Source organism: Cervus elaphus, chromosome 20, assembly GCF_910594005.1.
Source record: "Cervus elaphus chromosome 20, mCerEla1.1, whole genome shotgun sequence".
NCBI lineage: Eukaryota > Metazoa > Chordata > Mammalia > Artiodactyla > Cervidae > Cervus > Cervus elaphus.
The window spans coordinates 99,383,567-99,405,471 of NC_057834.1; the positions used below are offsets into that span (position 1 = coordinate 99,383,567).

General features: G+C 36.2%; 1 protein-coding gene across 15 annotated transcripts in view; it reads right to left on the bottom strand.

The window, feature by feature from the left end:
* MIER1 (MIER1 transcriptional regulator) overlaps positions 1-21,905 on the bottom strand; it is a 69,105-nt gene that overhangs the window by 45,594 nt on the left and 1,606 nt on the right. For 3 of the 15 annotated variants that reach the window (XM_043875856.1, XM_043875855.1, XM_043875863.1), the window contains exons 3-4: positions 8,251-8,275; positions 3,305-3,450 (exon numbers count right to left, since the gene is read on the bottom strand). In XM_043875856.1, the coding sequence (XP_043731791.1) occupies positions 3,305-3,450; positions 8,251-8,275 (171 nt within the window). Of the gene's footprint in view, positions 1-3,304; positions 3,451-8,080; positions 8,118-8,250; positions 8,276-17,713; positions 17,924-19,145; positions 19,223-21,905 lie in introns of those variants that run through there. The other 12 variants (XM_043875860.1, XM_043875859.1, XM_043875853.1 and 9 more) reach the window with 11 other exon arrangements.

Below are 21,905 nucleotides of genomic sequence, written 5' to 3' on the forward strand. Positions count from 1 at the left end.
TATTGGTAAGATTCACACATACAAATGTTAACAATACATATCAAAGCTAGTTTTCACTTAAATTTTAGAATTCACATTAAATGAACTTAAAGCTTCAGGCTATGCAGTCATTGATTAACTCCTGAATGAATCAACTGTCAAAATTTTGCCACGTTACATCAAAGGTCCTTTTCATGCAACCAAAGTACCAGGCATAAACTGCCCTACCAATTCCTGACATAACTATAATGTTTTACTTCTATAAAAGCAAATCAGTCATCAATGGCAAAATTTTGCTCATTTTGTTTTAAATAAAAACAAAACTAGTTTGGTTTGGACCTAACGAGTTTACAACTACAGGAAATCCAATATATCTGCCCTCTAGCTTAGCTGTAAGCTATAGATGAAAGCACTGGTGATTATATGCCACTTACACCTAAGCCTTAATTACTCTAGGAAAGGTTAGAAGTAGTCTCAGAGAAGGTTTAAGACTGTCTGGTTGAAAAGAATGATAAAGATTGGTTCCCTTGTCTTTCTCTCCCTTTGTATATATTCTACAAATAATCCTATTTTAATTACTTTTTATAAAAAAGGGAGCATTTGAAAGCAAATTTGGGGGTTTTAACAGACTGAGGAAGGAGGCTGAATAAAGGGAAAAAATAGGAAAAGACCATAACATGATAAAAGTTTTAGCAAAGTCCCTTAGTAATTTTGTACTAGCTAAATATAGCAGCCCATTTTCTGAAATAAAATAATACTCAATCCACCTCATAACCTATTTTGACCATACTTGATTACCTCTTCTTGAGTAATTACTCAAATTACTTGAGTAATACAGAATGTGAAAAAATGGAAAATATAAGATTTTCTTCCTTTACCTTTTATCCCATGGATGGGTTATTTAGAAACAAGAAAATATATCCAAAGTGGTAAATTTCTTTGAAACAGAGGCAAATATTTGGAAATAATCGCCTTTCCACTTCATGAATATATGAAGCAACCATGACTGACATTTAAAATCAACTGTTTCCTTTGATGTTTGCCTAGGTTCTGAATCATCCAAGCAAATTATACCAGTCTTTTGAATGCTTTCTAGCCCCTCCTAAAGAATAGCTCTGAGTCCAGATTCCTCATGTGCTTTTTAACTCATCCTTGAAAAGCTTTTTAACAGCTCTACACCATTACCACTAAGATCAATTCTGTTGTTTGGCTTAAAATAACAAAATATTGAATTGCTTAGGTTTATGGATTAAGCCAGTTTTAATTACTATATGATACAAAGTGGAACTGACAAAATTTGACTTAGTCAGAATATTTTTTTCAGCTCTTTAAAGTTCCGAACTAAACTTGTGAAGCACAGATTAATCTTTATTACTATAAAGGTATAAGAATTCATTTTTTTCATGACATTATATACTCCAAATGCTTAAAGACTGGCATATGTCTTATTTATTTTTTTGTTCTGAAGTACAGCAGACTGTACACATAACACCTTTTAATGATAACATACCAAACTGATTTATCCATTCATTCAAAAATTTTCAGTGACCACTCCTGCTAGGTGCTATGAAATATACTGGTAAACAGACTATCCCTCCTCTCATGGAACTAAGGAGAATACACACAAAAACTTAACAAACATACAATTACAAACTGTGTTACAAAGAAAGAAGGAAATGAATGGGGTACAGCAGCTAAAAACAGCTGACTGGGGACCCGGAAAAGCCATTTTGAGGGGGGAACATTAAGCCCGGACTTGACAGAAAAAGGAGTTAGTCTCAGAATGCACACACCAGAGAGTGGGAATGAGGTAAAAAGCCTTGAAATAGAGAAAAGCCAGCACATCTAAGAACAAAAGCAGCTAACACAGCTATAGACACCATGATGGGGCAGTGTAAGACATGAACAAAGCACCGTACGTAGGTGGCCTTGCTGGCCAGGGCAAATAGTCTGGATTTTCTTCTGGTGTGACAGGAAGCCAACGAAGAGTGTTAAATAGGAGGCTGACATAAACTGATTCATATTTTGAAAAGTTCATCATGGTTACTGTGGTAATACATTGGAGAAAAATGGTAAAAGAGGCCATGAAGAAACCAGTTAGGAAGCTACTGTAATATTCTAAGCTAAAAATGATGGTGACCTGGCTTGAGGGTAGCAGTAGAGATGGAACAAGAGTCAGATATTTCTGGATAGAAATGATAGGCTTATTTAGGAACAGATACTGAGAATGAAGGAAGATGACTCCCTGGCTTCTGACTTATTCAACAAGGTATAGAGTATTGCCATTTTTTACTGAGATGGAAGAAACAGGGAAGAACAGGCAAACGAAGAGAGTATCAATCAACAGTTCTGCTTTAGACCTTTAAAATTTAAAGATGTCTACTGAGATATCCCAGCAGAAATGTCAAGCAGGTGGGTAGTGGAGACAGCAAACAGGATACTGCTAGAAAAATAACTAAGAAATACTAAGCATACAAACACAAGATTAGATCAATCACCTAGTAATGAGCAATTTTTAAACTTGGTGTGCATACTTAATGATAATGTAGATTTGAGTCCACCACCCCACCCCAATTTTGACTTAGCATGCCTGAGGGAAAGGCACAGGAATGCCTCTTTCTCAGGAAGTCCATGGGAGATTCTGATGGGGCTGACTCTCATACTACACTCTGAGGAGGACTGACGGATGAAGAAAACAAAGCCCAGACCTGAGAACTGGGAAATTCCAACATTAAACCTTGAAGAAAGGAAGACAAGTCTGCAAAAGCCACTCAACAGGAACAAGAAGATAGGGAAGCGACAGTGCAGGAAGGGAATGGTAAACTGTGCTGAATATCTCTTGAGAGCAGAGAAAAAAGTGACCAATGGATGTAACAATGAAATCACTGGTTATCTTTACAGGAAAGGCAGACACAATTTAGGGCACATTATAGAGCAGGCAAGACATGAGGAACAGGATCACATGATTCTGAAGGGGAGTAAATAAAAGGTACAGTAGCTGGGGGAGGACAGAAGATATGTATGATGAAATTCAGTACCCATTTTTTCTGATATTTTTGATCCAGTATCTGTGGTATCTTATGGAAGTAACTACTGAATTCTAATTCATATAATAAAGTTCTTTTTAAAAAATACCTTTCATTTCAAACATTAAATATCCCACCTATGGCCACATAGAATTTCTCAGTATTGATTATATATATATATATATAAAAAAAAAATACCACTCTCCCCAAAATAACATAGAGAACTAAAATTTAAAGTGTTTCCTCTCTCCATAAAAAAGTTATAACCGCTTCATCCTCTAGCTCTTATTGTTATTTACCCTTGCAAGATCCTCTATTTCAGAACTGAAGTTTGTTTCTCCTTCCATCATTTCTTCCTCTTCTAATGTGCGTTCATCATCAAAATCATGAACCAGCATGTCAGCTGATGGATCAAATTCATGGTCATCTGATGTTGCTGAACCTCCTGGTAAAGAATATTTTGAACAGTTTGGTAAACCAAATTATGTGTACCTTATTAATATTAATGTATATGTTATTTGAAACTGGATATAAGTCAAGTAAAAGTACGAGGGAAAAGCTATCCACAGCAAATTTTATTTCTTGTTTTCTAAAATTCCTGCCCTTACTTATCACCCCCCACAAAACATCTTTAAGGATTTTTTTTTACCCTGTTTTACTTCTATATATTTACAGTTGCAACTATAAAATGAGGGCAGAGTGTCTGAAGAGTACTGTAATCTTCCAAAGCTTCAGTTGTAAATAATGTGGTCATATCAAATAAAAATGATCTTCTGTGTGGAAAAAAATCATAATTCTTAATTACTTGACTAATATTTAATAGACCCAATAAGTATGAATATATAATATGAAATATACCATCATCTGCATATATAGTCTAGGGAAAACTGAAAAACAAAAAACTGAACTCAAATATTATTCTACTAGCACGTCCACAAAAATATATTTTAATATGAAGATAGCTGTCCTTAACTTAGTTGAAGTAACCCAAAGACAGGGTATAAACAGCAAAGTTTATTAAAATTGCATACAAAAGTCTTATGAAAGGTATTAAAAATAATCCAGTAGGTAGCTGTTGTATAACTAATCTATTTTTAGCCTTGTGGCTGGGGAATATTGCTGAACTCAATAGGGTCAAAACTTGTAACAGTAGATTGCAAATGCTGGGCATATAATGAGTATATTCTATAAACTATCCCCACTATGCCAAACCTGGACAAAAGATTGTTTGCAAGAGACTGTTAACTAATAAATAAGTTATTTAAACAAACAAAAAAATCAATTAGCAATTTACTTTTACCAGTTTAAAGTGTTAAATGTTATATTAATAGATATACCTACTCTTCTACTTCATTCTTTGAAGAAAACCAATAAGTAAAACAAAGAAATACAGATGCTGATTTCTTGGAAAATCAGACAATTAAGAATAACGGGGCATCCGAGACTCCAGGGTGGTTGTTACCTCCTGATATTTTTAGCATTAAGAACCAGTTTTTGAGTGTTTACTAGGAGCCAAATACTATGCTCAAACACTTCACATACATTATCTCACTTAATCTTCCAACAATCCTAAGAAGTAAAAATAAAAACTTGAAGTTCAAAGAGCTTAAGTAGCATATTTAAACTCACAGAGCCAGTAGGTGCCAAGAATGGAATTTTAATTCTGGATCTGCTAATTCCAATGCCTGTGCTTTTACTGCTCTCGAAGCATCCTGTTTAGTCAAGAGTTTCAGAAGCAGTAGATATTCTGCCTCAAAGAATACTTGAAGAGAACCTATGGCTTACTAAGATGAGTAAAAAGCAAGCTGGGTCAGAGGGCAAAGCACTTAGAAGTCACTGTGCTCTTGGAGGAACATAACAAAATATTGCTATTAAATATAAAATAACGAAATATATAATTGCTAAATCAGCTAGTCTACCTTGTACAGTGCAAATTAGTTACCAGAGTCTTAGAGCAAATTATAAAGTTAAAAAAAATCTAGAAAAGTATATTATCTTAACTTCTAGAAAAGAAGAATAACATGGTACAATTTTAGAAAGGAATCTTAGAACTGGGTGAAGGACTAGACACAGGGTTCCCTAAGAGCAGTTTGAGAATTACTAATTTAGTTATAGCTTTTTTGTCCCATTCATTATCCCTTGTTTCTCAGTTTTCAATAAAAAACAGTCCCAAAACTTTTCACTTCACACAGCAATCTTCTAGGATGCTTAGTCAGTAATTATGTATTCCTACAGATGTTGCTATACTTTTCTCCCTTGCTGGCAGAAGGATCCTAAAAACCCTCACGTTACCATTTTGCATATTATTATCCTAATCATAATATAATTCCTACTGGATGCAAATATTGTTAAAAATAATTATGCTTAATTCCTAACTACTTACAATCTTGTACCAACTTAAAAATCAAGCTCACATGAGAAAACAGTACCAAATCACAAGTATTATATATATATACATACACACACACACTTGAAGTCCCCCATTTTGTTCATTATTTGCAAAGCCAATTATATTTAAAGCCTTGTTACTTTAACCCTACCATTATACGAAATTACAAAGTGTGGGTGAAGTGAACCTTTTCTCTCAACACTCTTAAATTCCTTTCCCCACACATACACTGCACTGTTCTCTATAAACTTTCAATTTCAGTTTTTTTTCTTGCCTTAATCTTGACTTCTTTGTTTCAGTTGACTTCTTTTTACCTTGTTAAGACCAACTAACCATCCTTTCTGTTAATTACTAAGGCCCATCATTAGGTTATCTCCGAGGGAAAAGAATCCCAAAAGTAAATTATTAGGGCTGAGGAGTCTGGTGCTTTATGTAAATATTTTGCTTTAGAATTAATGCAAATATCACTGCTTTATCATAGAAACCCATCCTACTGCAAAATTACTAAAAAAGTGCCTTACCTCTTTGCAATGACTCAGAAGATAAATTCAGTTTATAATATATCGTGTGGACTTGTTTAATCATTCTATTACCTTCCTACCCTAAAACCCCACCTCTAACGGCTACAGTTTACACTGGTGGAATCAACAGATTAACTACTTAGCCTGGGTCACATGACTATTGTTATCAGCATCAATTCCCTCATAGCTCAGTGGGTAAAGAATCTGCCTGCAATGCAGGAGACCCCTGTTCGATTCCTGGGTTGGGAAGATCCCCTGGAGAAGGGAAAGGCTACCCACACCAATATTCTGGCCTGGAGAATTCCATGGACTGCACAGTTGAACACGACTGAGTGATTTTCACTTCAATTCCAAAGTGAAGATGTTACAAACGACACAGCATTTCACCAATGGACCAAATTTTTTTACATTAAGTTTCTATTTCAAATTTCTCCACCAATTTTTTAAATTGCCTACAATTAGCACTACTTGTAAGAACAAACGCTTCTGTGGACAGAAGCCTGATGCGACAAATGCTGTCTACCTCAAAAGATCTTCCTTACTCTGAAAACAAAAAATATTCATTCTATTTGTATTAATACAAGCGTTCAGCAAGTAATAAAAGCTATCAAAGACATTTGTTTTCTTCCAGCTCCACTATTCTTCCAGTTCACCCTAAGCTGTTTTAAATACAATGGAAAAAAAAAATGCAATGGAAACTGAGAAAGCCACTTATTCATATCATTTTTAGAGTAATTATGTTTACGTACCTATGTATCACCTAACGAAAGTTTTGAAAGTTCACAGAAAAATGATCTATTTGCAAAGTCACAACACTACAAAAACTAGAACTTATCTTTTCAATGAAAATGATTTTTGTATTTGAAAGAAAAAAAACATAAAGGCACAATACCATATCCTAAAAAGGATATGGTAATTTGATTTATCTGAGGTCATATTATTTCCAACTTCTTCCAACCTACTTCCATCTAGAACATATTTATAAACAAGCAAAAAAAAATCCTTGAGTTTCAGAAATGTCACAAAGCCTAATAATGTACTTCACTTCCAAGAATATCAGGAAGACACTTTCAGCTAAAATAAATACGACCAAATCAACTGTCAATTTGTGGTACAGGGAGCTGGTGACGGACAAGGAAGCCTGGTGTGCTGCAGTCCACAGAGCCGCAAAGAGTCAAGATGCGACCGAGTGACTGACTGAACTGAACCATTTAGAAGGGATCCAGAGTTATTCTAACTCAACTCCTACCTGACACAGAGCACAATGATTTGTGTTCAAGAAAAGGACCCTGAACAACTAAAAAAGCTTATTTTCAGTATTTTCCAAAAATTCCTGAAATTTAAAACACAAAAAAGTGCTTCAATCATCTGATAAGGTCTGTAATATAGCATTACTAAATATGCAATGTGAGATGTTTTCAAATAAAACAACACCATGCCTCAGGAGAGTTCTCTTTTTCACTCTTCCTAAGCTACTTTAGGCTCTTCCTTCACCTGCCCACCCCACTGCAGAAGGCAGTCTCCGCTCTCAGTAAAATCCCTGGACATTGAGGCAGGAAGACCAACACATACCAAATTCTTTCCTGACTGCTATTTAGCTTCTACCAATTGCTGACACACAGGAATGCTGGACCCAGTGGTATCAGAACCTTCGACTGAGCATAAAAAACTTAAATCCAGATTTTAAATAAAATATTCTAATTTTTTAAGCTCACTATACTAGCTGAACAAAAAACATTAATGCCCAGATTTGGCCCAAACATCATACATTTGCAACCTCAAAGTTAAAGAAAAAAATGAAATCTACATTGTATTTGGAGCAGACTACAAGGTCAGATACATGGTCAGAGGCAAAAACTTGATTCTAATAAAATTTTAAAATAACTTCCTTAATTTACAATACTCATTTGTTGAATCTTTTATTTTACCTTTCCCTCTCTCATTAAACGCATTAACAATATTTTTCGCAAATAAAATACTTTGAATTTTCTATATAAGCAAATATGTCTAAGCAGTTAAAGACTCCTTTTTAAAAATATACTTCAAATCAAACAGCAAATAAAAACTATACAAAATACATGTGGCAATTCATTAAAAAAAAAGAGAGAGAGAGAGAGAGAAGAAACCCACAAAAAGTCATGAGGTTGAACTCACAGCAGCCTCACCTGTACTTTCATGGGCAGTCAAATATTTCATCCATTTCTTTTTCCCCAGAGAAAAGAAGCATTCAGAAGAAAAGTCAGTCAGATGATAGTCTAACTCCTCTAACCTTTATGTAACTAATAGGTCAAATGCTAGCCAAATAAAGATTATAAAAAATATACAAAATACTTACCTGGACTTGAAGACTCAACAGATGGCTGGGGGGGAGGGGGGAGAAAAGAAGAAAAATTAGCATCTCTGTGTAGTAAATCTTCATGAACATTACAGAATTATTCAAACAACTGATATGACACCAAAAACTAGTTACATTTTAACGTCTGAACTAAGACAAACTAAAACTTCCTGCATAATCCCTCCTGTGACATGTTTATTTAAACACAGAGAAAAATCTATAAAACATTCCTGAATCTAGAAACAAAGACAATAATGTGTAACTGATTTCAAAGGCGAATATGTATCTTATAATATATGTCATTCAAGAGACAGGATTTTGGGCTTCCCAGGTGGCACTAGTGGTAAAGAACCTGGCTGCTAATGCAGGAGACATTAAGAGACATGGGTTCAATTCCTGGGTTGGGTAGATTCCCTGGAGGAGGGCATGGCAACCCACTCCAGTATTCTTGCCTGGAGAATATCATGGATAGAGGAGCCTGGAGGGCTACAGTCCACAGGGTCGCAAAGGGTCAGACACGACTCAAGTGAGTTAGCACGCACACAAACATATGATTTCAGATCTCTGAACTCTCTAAAATATTCGCTCCCATCAATACAGGGAAAATTAAACCCAAGGTCTGCTATCAAGCTGCTCTCTGGCTTAAAATCAGTGTGAGAAGGGAGGCAGAAATAATTTAAGATGTTATTTAGAATAAAAACTATATTGTAAGAAAGCAGAAGGAAAAATTTAAATGTTACTTAAGTACAAACATTCCTTTACCTTTACTAACACACAACATACTTTTAAAGTTAGCAATCCTGCAAGGTCAATAAAGGAAGGTTATCTAATAGGAGATCACAAACACTTTCCTATTATAGTACTCCTACCTCTTATACCATTCTACCTCTTATAAATTTAACCACAAACATCTGGAAAATTTAAAGATAAAACCATTAGCAAATTATTTTAGTGTTATCACCACTGGACAGTTTGTGGCTGCGTTTTATCGTAATTCAGCTAATTCAACAGTTATAGACAAGTCATCTAGAAACAACAACTCCTATAAGATAAATTCAAGAACACAAATTCAAAAGATGCCTCAAATGACAAAATCTTTATAACTAAAACCTTGCCTATTCATTTCAAGCTGTCTACTTAGGCTCATCAGAAGTCAGAGATGCTGGAAGTTCAAAAGTACTAGCAAGAAGATACGGATATTCTAGTATTTTCCTTCTTTCTACTGAAATATGGAGCAGGAAGGGGGGGAACAAAATTGAAGAGCCAAAAAGTGCCCAATTTTTCAAAAGCTAGGCCTCTAAGATAAATTCTTATGAGATATTAAAAATTCCATTTTGAAAACAGTCTGCATCACGCTATTGCCGTAAGTGTGACATTCTAGAGTCTACATGGTGACTTACATTGTTTTAAGGCATACTTTCCCAAGGTTCCTATTTGTTCCTTTTAATTCTTACAAGAGAATGGTTCTTGTCTATAGCACTGACTCATTTTAACAAAAGACCATTATTCAATATTGTATATTTTCAAGTGTCATACCACCATCTCGAACTGCCAGACAGTCGAAACAGTGCTACTTTTAAATTTGGTTCCTCTAAGGGGAAGCTGTGGAGTAGGGTAAAAAGAGAATAATGTAACCATAGAAAGAGTAAAATTTTTAGCTCGCTTAACATCTTTTGATGTTGAAGAAGAGAATGTTAGAGGATGAGGTGGCTGGATGGTATTACCAATACAATGGACATGAACTTGGCCAAACTCTGGGAGATGGTGAGGGACAGGGAGGACTGGTGTGCTTCGGTCCATGGGGTCGCAAACAGTCGGACATGACTGGGAAACTGAACAACATCTTTTGAACAGTTCTAGCTCACTTCTAGCTCAAAATGGATTAAACCACCACACATATTACACAGCAAATCAACATTTAAAAATATTAATCCACTTTCACTTCAAACTTTATTTCCCAAATTTAAGTACAACCTCTATCCAAGGCTACAGCAAAGTTAATGATTATCTTCATCTGGTCCCAGGTTCACTATACACAGAGTGGCCTTACAATGGCCGTTTTTCCTTTTTTGGAAACTTCTGAAATAGGTTTGAAAGGCTTAAACAAGAGAAACCAGCACGTCTTTCAAACTAGCTTAAAAGAAATAGCTCTTTGAGCATTTGGTCCTTTTTGAACACTCCAATAATTATTCCATTTAACAGTCTTCTGATAAAAAATAAGTTATTCTACCTAAGAATAAAAGGTACACTTTCACTGATGTTATTAGATATTGGCAATAATAGACTGAATTGCAACTGGGGTCTGTATAGTTTGTAAAACTCCTCAAACTGTGCTAAATGCAAATAAATACCATACTGAGTTTTGTTTTATTGGTAAACAGTTACCACTGCAATGCTCTGAAAAAGGTCTAAAATATGTTCCATTCATTAAGATGCCAAATGCTAAATGACTGATAGCATTTATACGTATAGCTGGCATAAACCAGAACACCCAGTGCTCAAAGATAGCACACGAGGAGGTTTTAAGAAACATGATGTGGTGGATGGTATATCTGGATTAGGACTGGGGGAGGGGAAGCAGGAATGGTTTGCCTATAGATATATATTTTAGTATTCTATGTTCAAAATAAAATTGTACTATATTGGGTCGTAAGGACAGGAATGAGACTGGTGAGAGACACAGACGGAGAGAGAGGGAAAGAGCAGGACGGAGGGAGGGAGGGAAGGAGGGAGAGAGAGTGTGTGTGTGTATGTGTGCGTGCGCACATACATGCACACACGCTCAGTCACTAAGTTGTGTCTGAGTCTTTTGCAACCCCATGGACTATAGCCGCCAGGTTTCTTTATCCATGGGATTTCCCAGCCAAGAATATGGGAGTGGGTTGCCATTTCCTCCTCCAGAGGATTTTCCCAACCCAGGGAATGAACTTGCATCTCCTTTCCTTGGCAGGCAGGTTCTTTACCACTGAGCCACCAGGGAAGTCCATTATATCCAATTAAATCAAAGATCGGCTTCTTGAAAACAGGCATTTGAAAATAGTTTATACTGTAAGCATTACTTTGGCCCACCAACAAACAAACTGATCATCTTTCATTATGAATTTAGTATATAAATACATATAAATATGAGTTTAGTATAATACCAGAAATTTTAGTATGAAATGAGGGCATTTTTAATTTAGATATTTAAAAGAATAGCAGAACCAGCTTAGGTTCATATAGTACTACATATTTCCAAATGCATAAATTTACTTGATCATGAACCTGGCAATAAAACCTACCCCATCTACCTCATTTTATAGATTAGCAAACCCAGGGAGATAAAACTGACTTGATAAAGGTTCCACAATAGGTAGTGAAGGTAAAGTCTAGGACCTAATTCCTTCTGTATTTCCGAAAGAAACTATTAAATATCTAAAAAAAAACAACAACAAAAAAACCAAACAAACCAAAAACTTCTCTTTATCTCTCTCCTCCTTTCCCTTTTTTTTTTTTAAATGGTTTTCATCTAGTCAAAGCATGTTTAAAATGTGACTGCAAGTTGTCATTTGTCACGTCAGACTATTATCTATGTCTCATTAGGAACTGGTATCTAACAATACCCTTCAGAAAACCTGCAACATCTACCATTAATGATTACAGTAAATTAGAAAGGACGGTGAAAGACTACAACTAAAGCTAAGCAGGTACTCATTTGTAACAATACTTATTTTCAGAAAAATCTCAAATTATAAAATGCAATCAGTAAAGATTTTTTACATTGGGGATTAAAATATACTTAAAACACGCTCATATATTACTGATAGAAATATGAGTTAAAGCGTTCTGCAGATCATCTCGCCAACATGAACTTACCCTACTGACATAACTAAAAAAGCACATAAAGATAGGTGTATCCCAGTTATTACTACAGAGCTGTCTACAGCAAAAAGTTGGGAAAAAATTTAAGTTCATTATTTAATTAGTTAGAAATGAAACATAGTTTTTCCAAGCAAAGGAAATTACTAATTCACTAAAAAGAATGAGACAGTTCTGCTTGTGCTGGCTGAGGGAAAAAATGCTAAACACATGTGCGCGTGTATGTGTCTATACACAGATAGCTATATTAGGAGTAAAAGAAAAGTGTAGAGGAAGGGGAAAATTGGGCTGGAACACACATAAAAAATTTTTCCCCTAAAGGATACACAAAAATCTGCTAACAAGTTACCTCTAGAACATGGGTTGGGGAAAGGAGGCTTTTCCACTTTATGCCTTTTGGTACTACTGGAATTTTTTAATCACTTGCAAGCACTATTCTTTGTTTTTTAAACAGAAAGTCAGTGGAGATAATACAGTGGAATTATGAGCCACTTTCATTTTCTCCTCTCACTTTTAGATTTTCAAGAAAACTTACTATTTGCCATTATTTTTTAAAAACAAGTTTATATAATTTTGAAAAATAACCTAGTTTTCTTTTAGGTACATACATAATTGTTTTATCTGAGATGGAAAACAGCAGAGAGGGTATGAATTGGCTAAATCAAAGAATCAGAATGAACTGTGTTAACTTTTATAGCAACTTTTATATCTACACTCATATATTCAATTTAGTTGATCAAGCTACTAATAGTTGTAACAAATATTCAGTACCTCAAATTTGTTTAAATGTTTCTCTTCTGTATTTTTAGACCATGATAAGAAATATCCCACATACCAAAAAAACTGTAAATTGACAGACAAAAGATAAACTAGAATATCACTATTACTAAAACATAAATAAGTAAGGTAGTAAAAACATGAATTAGATTCTTTTATCCTGGACAATCAAAAACACATTTTCAGTGAGTGTAATTGTCTTAACTAATTGTTTCCCACAAACGAATTCCACCATTATTTAAGTATTAATATCACTTAGTAATGCAGATACCAGATTCTCACAGTGATAGGGACGAAGACAGAAAGGAGTTGGGGCCCTATTCCAGGGTGGACAGAGGGCAGGGAGACTGTGCCACGGGCCCACCATCCCTCTTCCTTCACACAAAATTAAATCACTTAACTGTTTGTTAAGAAAGTTTTGGAGTTAAAATTAGAAAATTTACTACAATAGTAATAATTTATAGAGGATGAATTGCTATTACTAAGCACTAGCAATTCAGAAGCCTTCTATGTTCCAGCCTTGATTGTGCTACATAAACAGCACAACCCAGGACAAACTACATAGACTCTCTACTCAGTTTCATTTTCCCTTAGAATGAAAAGATTTAGATATCTTCAGGTTTAGTCCAATTTCCTTTGAGATCTAAGTTCTTTACTTTTTTTATGAACTGCTCAAAAAAACATTAACACTACTGAGGAGTACTTATCTTCATGGATGGGATATGTTTAAGACTATTCTAAATGTATTATTTTTTAAATCTAGGGCTATTGGGGAAAAAAATCTAATCTGCAAAAAGCTTTTGGGGTTGCTACTTTATGAATTTCATACAACATAAACATAACATTCTAAGCCACAGCATAAGTCAAACAGAGTGGTCCCTAGTAACAACTGGTATGTGAACTTAATCACTGCAATGAATTTTGAAACCATTTGGAGATATTTAGAAATATACAGTGACTCCATCTGAACTTCATGCAAGAAATTTCTGTATAGCTGGTTACTTTTCATAATGACATGCTGAAGTTTCAAAGGCAGTGTTGTATTTTTTAATTATTTGGGAAAATGATTCGTCTCCAGAATTCTCTAAAAGAAATTCACTTCTATATTTCCCAACTAATCTTTCCTACCTTGTCAAGCACTACGACTATTATTCCTTCTGAATTAAGCTTTTCAAACTCCCATGCATGAGTGTTAAGCACTCTAGATAAATCCTTAATAGCTCTGTAAGTATAAACACTAAAAAAAAATTTTTTTTCATTACTGGCATAATTATTTTAGGTCTGAATTCACTGCGGTGAAACAAGTTTTAAGAGTAGAAATTAACACTATCAAGAATAGCATTCAAGATGATCCCATTTCCTTAAGAAACAAAATCCAAATACCCTTGAAAAATGTTACACAATGAGTCTGTTTTTAACAGAAATGGATAGATGTGACAGTGACTAAACATGATGTATTATTTTTGGCAATACTAAAGTACTTAAAACTAACACAAAATAGCAAATTCATTAAATTTTCTTCTTTTTATGAGACAACAATATGGCCTAGGTGAAGACAGGTCTTAAACTATGCTATGATCTCTCTTCCCTTGAAAGAGAAGTCGCTTATGTGTTTACAAACTCTGAAATAAAAGACAAATTGTTCATTCCCAAAGGTTCCCACCACATATCCTTATAAAACCCAAAGGACTGACTATTTTTTCCTCTTATTCTTTCTTTCTCACTGCTTTTGTACAACGGCCACTACCCTGTAATTTCCTTTAACTGTGACCAGGAGAGCCTCCTTTTGGAAGGTTCATTAATAATTTTAGGGGATAATAAGCAGGGAGAAATATTACCAGAAAGTATTAAGAAATGGAGCATATGTCATTACTTCTGTATATGTTATATATGTTTTAAATGTTACAATTTTAATAAGCATGACATACTTATTATGGACTAAGATGATCAGATCAAGTATGAAAAATTAGTATTCTGTACACATCTAAAGCAAAAAGTATTTAAGAATCAAATGTTTTTTTGGAAAAACAAGATCAGGGTCACTCTATGCAGGAAACAACAACAACAAGAAGCCCAGAAGCATCATACCTACATTTTTCTCTAGAGACATGTTTCTTCAGTGACCTGTTTTCCCTTCAGATTTATCAAATGAACACATTTTGTCACTTTGCACTTACTGTAATTTCACCGGTTAGAGTCAGTCCTCTGGTCGACTTAATCAAAAGTGCAAAGAGCATGGGATTTGAATTATTTTATCACACGCTTTATATCGGCAGCATAAAAAAAAAAATCTCTTCGGAGTTCAAATAAAAGTAAAAGCACTCTACAAATCAAGCATTTCTCCTTCGTCTAATTTTTAAAATGACCAGTCTCTAAAATCATTCTAATTACTAAAATATTGAGATAGGAAAACTACAAATTCATTTTACTTTTCACTACTTCACTGGTTCTAGATTTTCTGTGAGACAGAGATGAAGAAGTTTCCTCCACTCTTCCTCAAAATTCATTATAAATAAAACCATCTACAAGTAATTGAAGAACATGAAAGATTAATTTTTAAAAGATAACAAGGTCACTAAAATAAATGCAATGGAAACAAATTTCAGGGTTTTTTAAATTTTCTTGAAATTGAACTATTCCTGTGTTCCTACAAAACATGAAAGTTCCATTCTCCAAGTGATGCGATTTTTAAGGAAACTAAAATGTCCACTTGAAATTATTAAGAAATAATCAGTGACTCAATCACTAATGAATACAATCTTTAATTCTAAAAGAAATTAAATGTTTAAATGCTTTTATTTACATATTGTTTCCAGTGTGGTAGTAGTTAAAATTTCTAAGGTTTTTTTTTTAAACTTAAATTTAAATTTTTTTAAACTTAAATTTAAATTTCACTGTATTTTCATACACTAAGATATTTTCCTTCAGTAATATCTTGCTTTAAAACTATGACTACAAAACTTAAAATTCCAACCATCCTGAGCAGCACCACGAGGCAAGACACCACATCACCTATTACAACACAGCGCTGCTTACCTAATAGGCATTCACTGAAGACTATTTGACAAAATATATGTAAAGCCAGGTACACAGAATCCCTTCCCCTTATACACACGAAGGAAACAAGCCCTTAAGAACCTCATCAGGACTAAATATCTTTCAGCCCAGTGGAATAAATCCAGTCACATTAAGTGAAATACAAAGTACTGTTTTGTCCAATTCATATTCCTTGGAATACAATTCTTTAATCACAAGGAACAAAAGAAATGGAAGTAAACCTTAAGATCTAAATTTATTTTTATATCAGAATATTAAAATTTTAAAAATACTGGCAGCAATCAATCCTTCTATTCTTTTTAAATAGCAAATACTCCAGAACATAAAGTCAGTTTCCATACACCATGGGGAAGGAGCACCCTAAGAGCCACTCCAGAAAACTCTTAAGCTTTGGGTCCCTCCACTCAACAGGTACTTGAACAGGTCTCCAAATTAACATTCTTTTCCAAAATCTATTTTTCTGAATTACAAGATTTAAAGAGGAAGTATTATGGTATTGATGAAAGTGTACTCACCATTGGCTTCCTTTAGCAAATAATGAAGACAAAAATAGGGGGTGGAGGGTAAATATAATTATCTACTTCCTAAATCTGTTTTTAGGTGCCCCTGAGACCATGAAAATGATAATCCTCAGAAGAAAAAAATGTCTTTGCCAACATTTAAAGTGGCTCTACTCAAGGAAGACATAAAAGTCCAAATATACCACCTCTTCAACTCCAGCGAGTAAAGGATATCGAAATTCTTCTGACGGTAAGGGAGAAAAAAAGTATTTTAAAAAAGTCAAATGTTTGTAGGTTTACATCAGAGGCAAAAATTTTAATCTCCTGTAGTATATACTAAATTCAGATTAATCAACAGAGGTTGTCTGCCCCAACATGGGGGTTTAAGGCCCCCCTGGATTTAAGGCCCCCAAATGTAAAACAATCGCCACAGAAGAAAGGGGGCTTTGGGAACTCGTTTACGAGAAAAAGAGCAAACTGGGGCTGGGGGGGGGGGGTGCGGGGGGAGGGGAGGAAATCTTCCCTAAGCGGGGAAAAAACTGAAAGAGAAAGATAGGAATAGACAACCTCGATTCTCAAAGGCGTAAAACGCCCGGAAAGTGATGGGGGTAAGAAAGGGAGAAAGCAACTCTTCTGAAATATAAAGAGAGAAAAAGAGGTTCTACCGGGAAGGGAAGGGGGAATGTTTGAAGAAATGGGGAGGCTGCCCTAACCTAGAGTGATGGATTGCGAAAAGACCAGGTTCATTTCTCCACGCTCATCTGGTCACCATCAAGAAAATTACAGAGTTAGAGGCCGTTTTCCTTACGTTTTCCCCAACACAGGCGGAATGTCAGTAGCAAACCGATAGGGGTGACGCGGTAGGGCGCAACAGCATCTCGGTTAGAGAGGGAAGAAACTTCGCAAGAGGAAGCAGCAGCTCCTCTCTCGGCCCCTAGTACCGGCCGGCGAAGTTGCGCCACAGGCGCCCCTACTTCGCGGGGCGGGCGCCCCCCCCCCCCCCGCCCCTCTCCGTACGCACAGCCACGCCGCCCTCGACCCTTTAAAGCGCCCCCGAAGTCCAACTACGCCTCCGCCTTCTCCTACCCACAGACCCATCTCAACTAAGTTCCACGAAAAGCTCCCGCCCAGAGCGCGGCCTGTTCCGGACAACAGGTGGGCAGTGGCGCCAGCAGGGCTCGGCCTCCCTAGCCAGGCCCACTCCACTCCTCCCCGGCCCGGACCTGGGGGCGCCCGGCTCCGGGACAGGGAGGGGGAGCTCGCTCCCTTACCTCCGCCATATTTGCCGTACTGACGGGTCACATCTCCGCGGCGGCCGCAGCTGGGTCACGGCCAGAACCCGGATGTGAGACTCGGCAACGGGACTCCAGCCTCCGCCGCCTCTGCCGCTCCCGCCGCCGCTGCCTCGGCGGGAACGCGCAGGAGCCGCCCGAGCGCGCCCACCACACCCCACTCCGCCCCCTCGCGGCGCCGGGGCTCAGCGGGACTGGAGGGAAAAGGCCAGAACGCGCGCGCGGGAACAGGAGCGCGCGCGGCCCCGAGGCAGCCCTCCCCCAGAGGAGCGCGGAGGAGGCGGAGCCAAGGTGGGTGTAGAGCGGGAGGTGGGCATCTCGGTATCTGGCGCCTCCCCAGCCCAGCGGAGCCGCGACCCCAGCCCGGGAGCGGGCTCTAGGGACTAGAGGTGAAGGAAACTAGCTAAAGGAGGCACGTCCAGCATTCATATCTCTGGGGGAAAGATACGATATATTTTACGTGTAGGCCTCTTTTGAAGTCCCATTTGTTGGAAAAACGGATGTTGCTGTGATTGCAACAACGGCAAGCAGCGCGCTTTGAAAGCGGTTATCCTTTGGCGGATACTTCTCTTGGCTCTCTCCCGACAGAAACTGTAAAATCCCATGTAACAAATTTTTACGGGTCACAGCAGGGATTAAGAAAAGGGACTGTACTGGGTAGACTGCCATCCTCATGTATCATTTGCTTTTCCTTACACACCTTCTGCAATGCCAGTAGTAACATAATTGTGCAATGGTTCTGCACTACAGAAAATTTCTAAATGTGAAATACTGAAAAGCTGCTCTTTAATAGATATAATCTCCAATTCGACTGTATAGGTGGAGAATTTGCTTACGTGCAATGCCTGAAATTAAAAGTTTATTGTAATGTATTGGCCGAGAACTGCTAACTGGCTTTAGTGCCAATTCTGATGATTGCCAGAGCCAATGATTGCAAAATAACAAACGTGTTTCACTTTCATTACTATGGCAGATACTGGGTAATGCAAACATGATATTAAAACGTGTACTAACACATTTTACCAAAGCATAAGTTAGAAAGTCTTATTTCATAAATACCGTTTTCCCCCCAAACGTTCAAGGATTCTTCTTAATGCAATTTCAAAAATGACTTCCAAATCAACCAATTAAATATGAAACTTATTTGTTCCCTCCAAATAATGCTTTGCCAGCACAATATATTACATAAATGTGCACGTATACAATTTTTCTTTAAACCGATACAATGAAATATGGGGAAGACTGTTATAGATTATTTGTATTCCTTTAAAATTCTAGATTCTATTAAGTAGTTTCTTCTTTCAAAGATTCAACATTTAACTTGAAATTCTTATGTCCAATAATAATTTGTGCATGAATATTTTGTGCATTTATAGGTATATGAAGTAGCTGCTAAGTGAAAGGACATTACCTGGTAATATGACAGGAAAAGAGTCCACAGACAGTCTGTAAACCAATTAAACATAAACATCTGATGCACATTTTCTACTGAAAGAAAAGCAAGGGAAAGAAGAGAAAGGAAAACTTTAAGGTTCCCAAATCTACAAACAATTTTTACCATTAACTGTACTGTACAGTATTTTCACTTTATTTTTTAGAATACTTATATAAAAGTGTTTTTCAGGATTCCTTGGGGGAATAAATATTTTAGCATAAGTATATAGTTTCTAAGAGTTACCCTGTTGAATTACCTTAGTCCTTCTGATTTGAAACAGAAATGACTTTTTTATAAGTCAGTTCCTAGTGCAACACTTTTCACTTTGAGATGCTTGATGGAAACGGCTGTGAAGGCAAAGAACAATGGATGTGCATAGAACTGAGGTGGGTAAAGATAAGAATAAGGGGCCTAGAGGTAGAAACTCAGGCTTTATAAAACAACTGGATTAAAGGAGAATTATCCATTTAAATGGGAAAGCTAATATTTGAAATTTACCTGGTTATCAAAAGGAAGATTAAACATTATTGTCAAAATGCAAGGCACAGGAATAATTTGCTTGAAGAATCTCCGATTCTTCAGTTATCAATAAGAATTCCGATTGTGATAAAGAGCTGGGGCTCACAGTCCCTTAGCCTACTGAATGAATTCTGAAATTGTCAAGAATATCGAATCTAGGACATACTTGAATGGGTATCCATCTCACTGATAAATGACTTCAAGTTTATTAATACTGTGCATCAATTTTACTATTTTTAAGTGGCATTATCATTTAAGGGAAAAAAAATTCCCTCTACATTTTTTTTTTTTGTAAATGTGGGTTAAGTGATTTTTTTTGGTTCAGATATTCTAAAGGAAAAGAGAAACAGCTCCAATGTTGTAAGTCATTGTTCACATATTGAATTCAGTATAGTTTTACCCACCTCCCATCTTACTCTAGTGATATACTTATCTTTAAATTTTTTAGTAGGGACTTCCCTAGCTAGCAGTCCAGCGGTTAAGACTCCATGCTCCCAATGCCGAGGGCATGGGTTCAATCCCTGATTGGGTAACTAAGGATGTGCATGCAGTACCACGTGGCCAAAAAATAAAATAAAATGCTTATTTTAAAGAAAAATGAGGAGCCATCTTGTCATGTCATCATGTCACGTGTTAGTCGCTCAGTTGTGTCCAACTCTGCGCGACCCCTGGACTGTAGCCTGCCAGGCTCCTCTGTCCATGGGATTCTCCAGGCAAGAGTACTGGAGGGGGTTGCCATTTCCTTCTCCAGAGGATCTTCCCAACCCAGGGATCGAACGTGGGTCTTAAAGAATGCAAAGTCTTTCTCAAAACTCTTGTATACCTCTTCAGTATCAAATATGTACAAATTAACTATTCATTAGTCACAGAATCTTAATGTTGGATGCGACCTTAGAGGTCTTCAGTCAATTTCTATACTGTCTAGGTAGGAATCCCTCATTCTTTTTCCCCAATACCAGGCTTTCCTGCCTATGCTTAAACACCTCCAATGTACTCACCGTCTCATAAAAAGGTTGTTCTTTTCCAAAAAACCTCTAATGTTTGGAACATTCTTCTTTTTATCAAACCAGAGTCTACCTCTTTGTTATTGTCACCCCTTACCCTGAGTTCTTCAGCACTTTGGATTAATTCAACAGATATCTTCTTTGTATCCAAATACAAACACTCAATATTTATACTTGGGTTAACAAAAAATAAATCTTTAAAGACTACTGATACCAGAGGAGCTGAAAGGGGACATTACAGAGTTGAAGTCATGAGAAAATTCACCATTACATATGAGCTGTTTAAAATTATTATAGTTTATAGTCCTTATTATTGTGATATCCAAAATGGTAGTTCTGTTAGAATTGTGTAGTAAAATGTTTACAGTTAAGCAAAAAGGTGTGGTTAATTCTAATTATATGTGAGATTTGTGGCTAATGTCCCAAAACAAAAAAAATCACTACAAAGCCTGAATAAATGCCTCTTTAGCTCCCATTCCCCACCTAAAGGCTTCCTTATGTTCAGGCAAACTTACATTAACTTTTACCACATTAAGTTATTCAAAACTGCTATTATATTGGGAAACTATTTTTAAGCAATTTACTGCATATTGTATTTAAAAAGTTATTTAACAATTTTATAGAGGCTGCAATACACACTCATACACACACACACAAACCCTTCAAAATTATTATTTTGCTTTTAACAAAAGCATTTTAAAGTCTCAATTTTTCTTCAACCAGTACACCAAACTAGCCAATAAATAAACCTGGCAGTTTACATGTACCTAAGAAATATATCCTTTTATTCAGGACCAATACCTGATTCAGATATAAGGAATACTATATATACATGTTATGCAATTCAAAAAAGTACCTCTCAAAATGCATCAAGAAAATAATTTGCAACAATTTAGACTCTGGGGCTGTTTGAATGAAATAGATTAATACAGTACATTCAAAACCCTAAAATCAAATTCTGTATCTAACAATTTTCAGAGTCCCTTTTGAGACTATTTCCTTAAATTTTTATTTAAAAGTGACAGCTTGCACATGATGTGCAGGTAAAAATTTATGGGTAACTACTAATTCGATGGAGAACACCTAATGTCAAAAACTTCACCTATTTTTGAAAATGACATTTTAGATAAATTGAGAGTTTTACCTTTACTGTAGTAGGCAGCATGTAAATTACAAAGCATTAATGCATTACATTGTAAGTCCCACATCCATG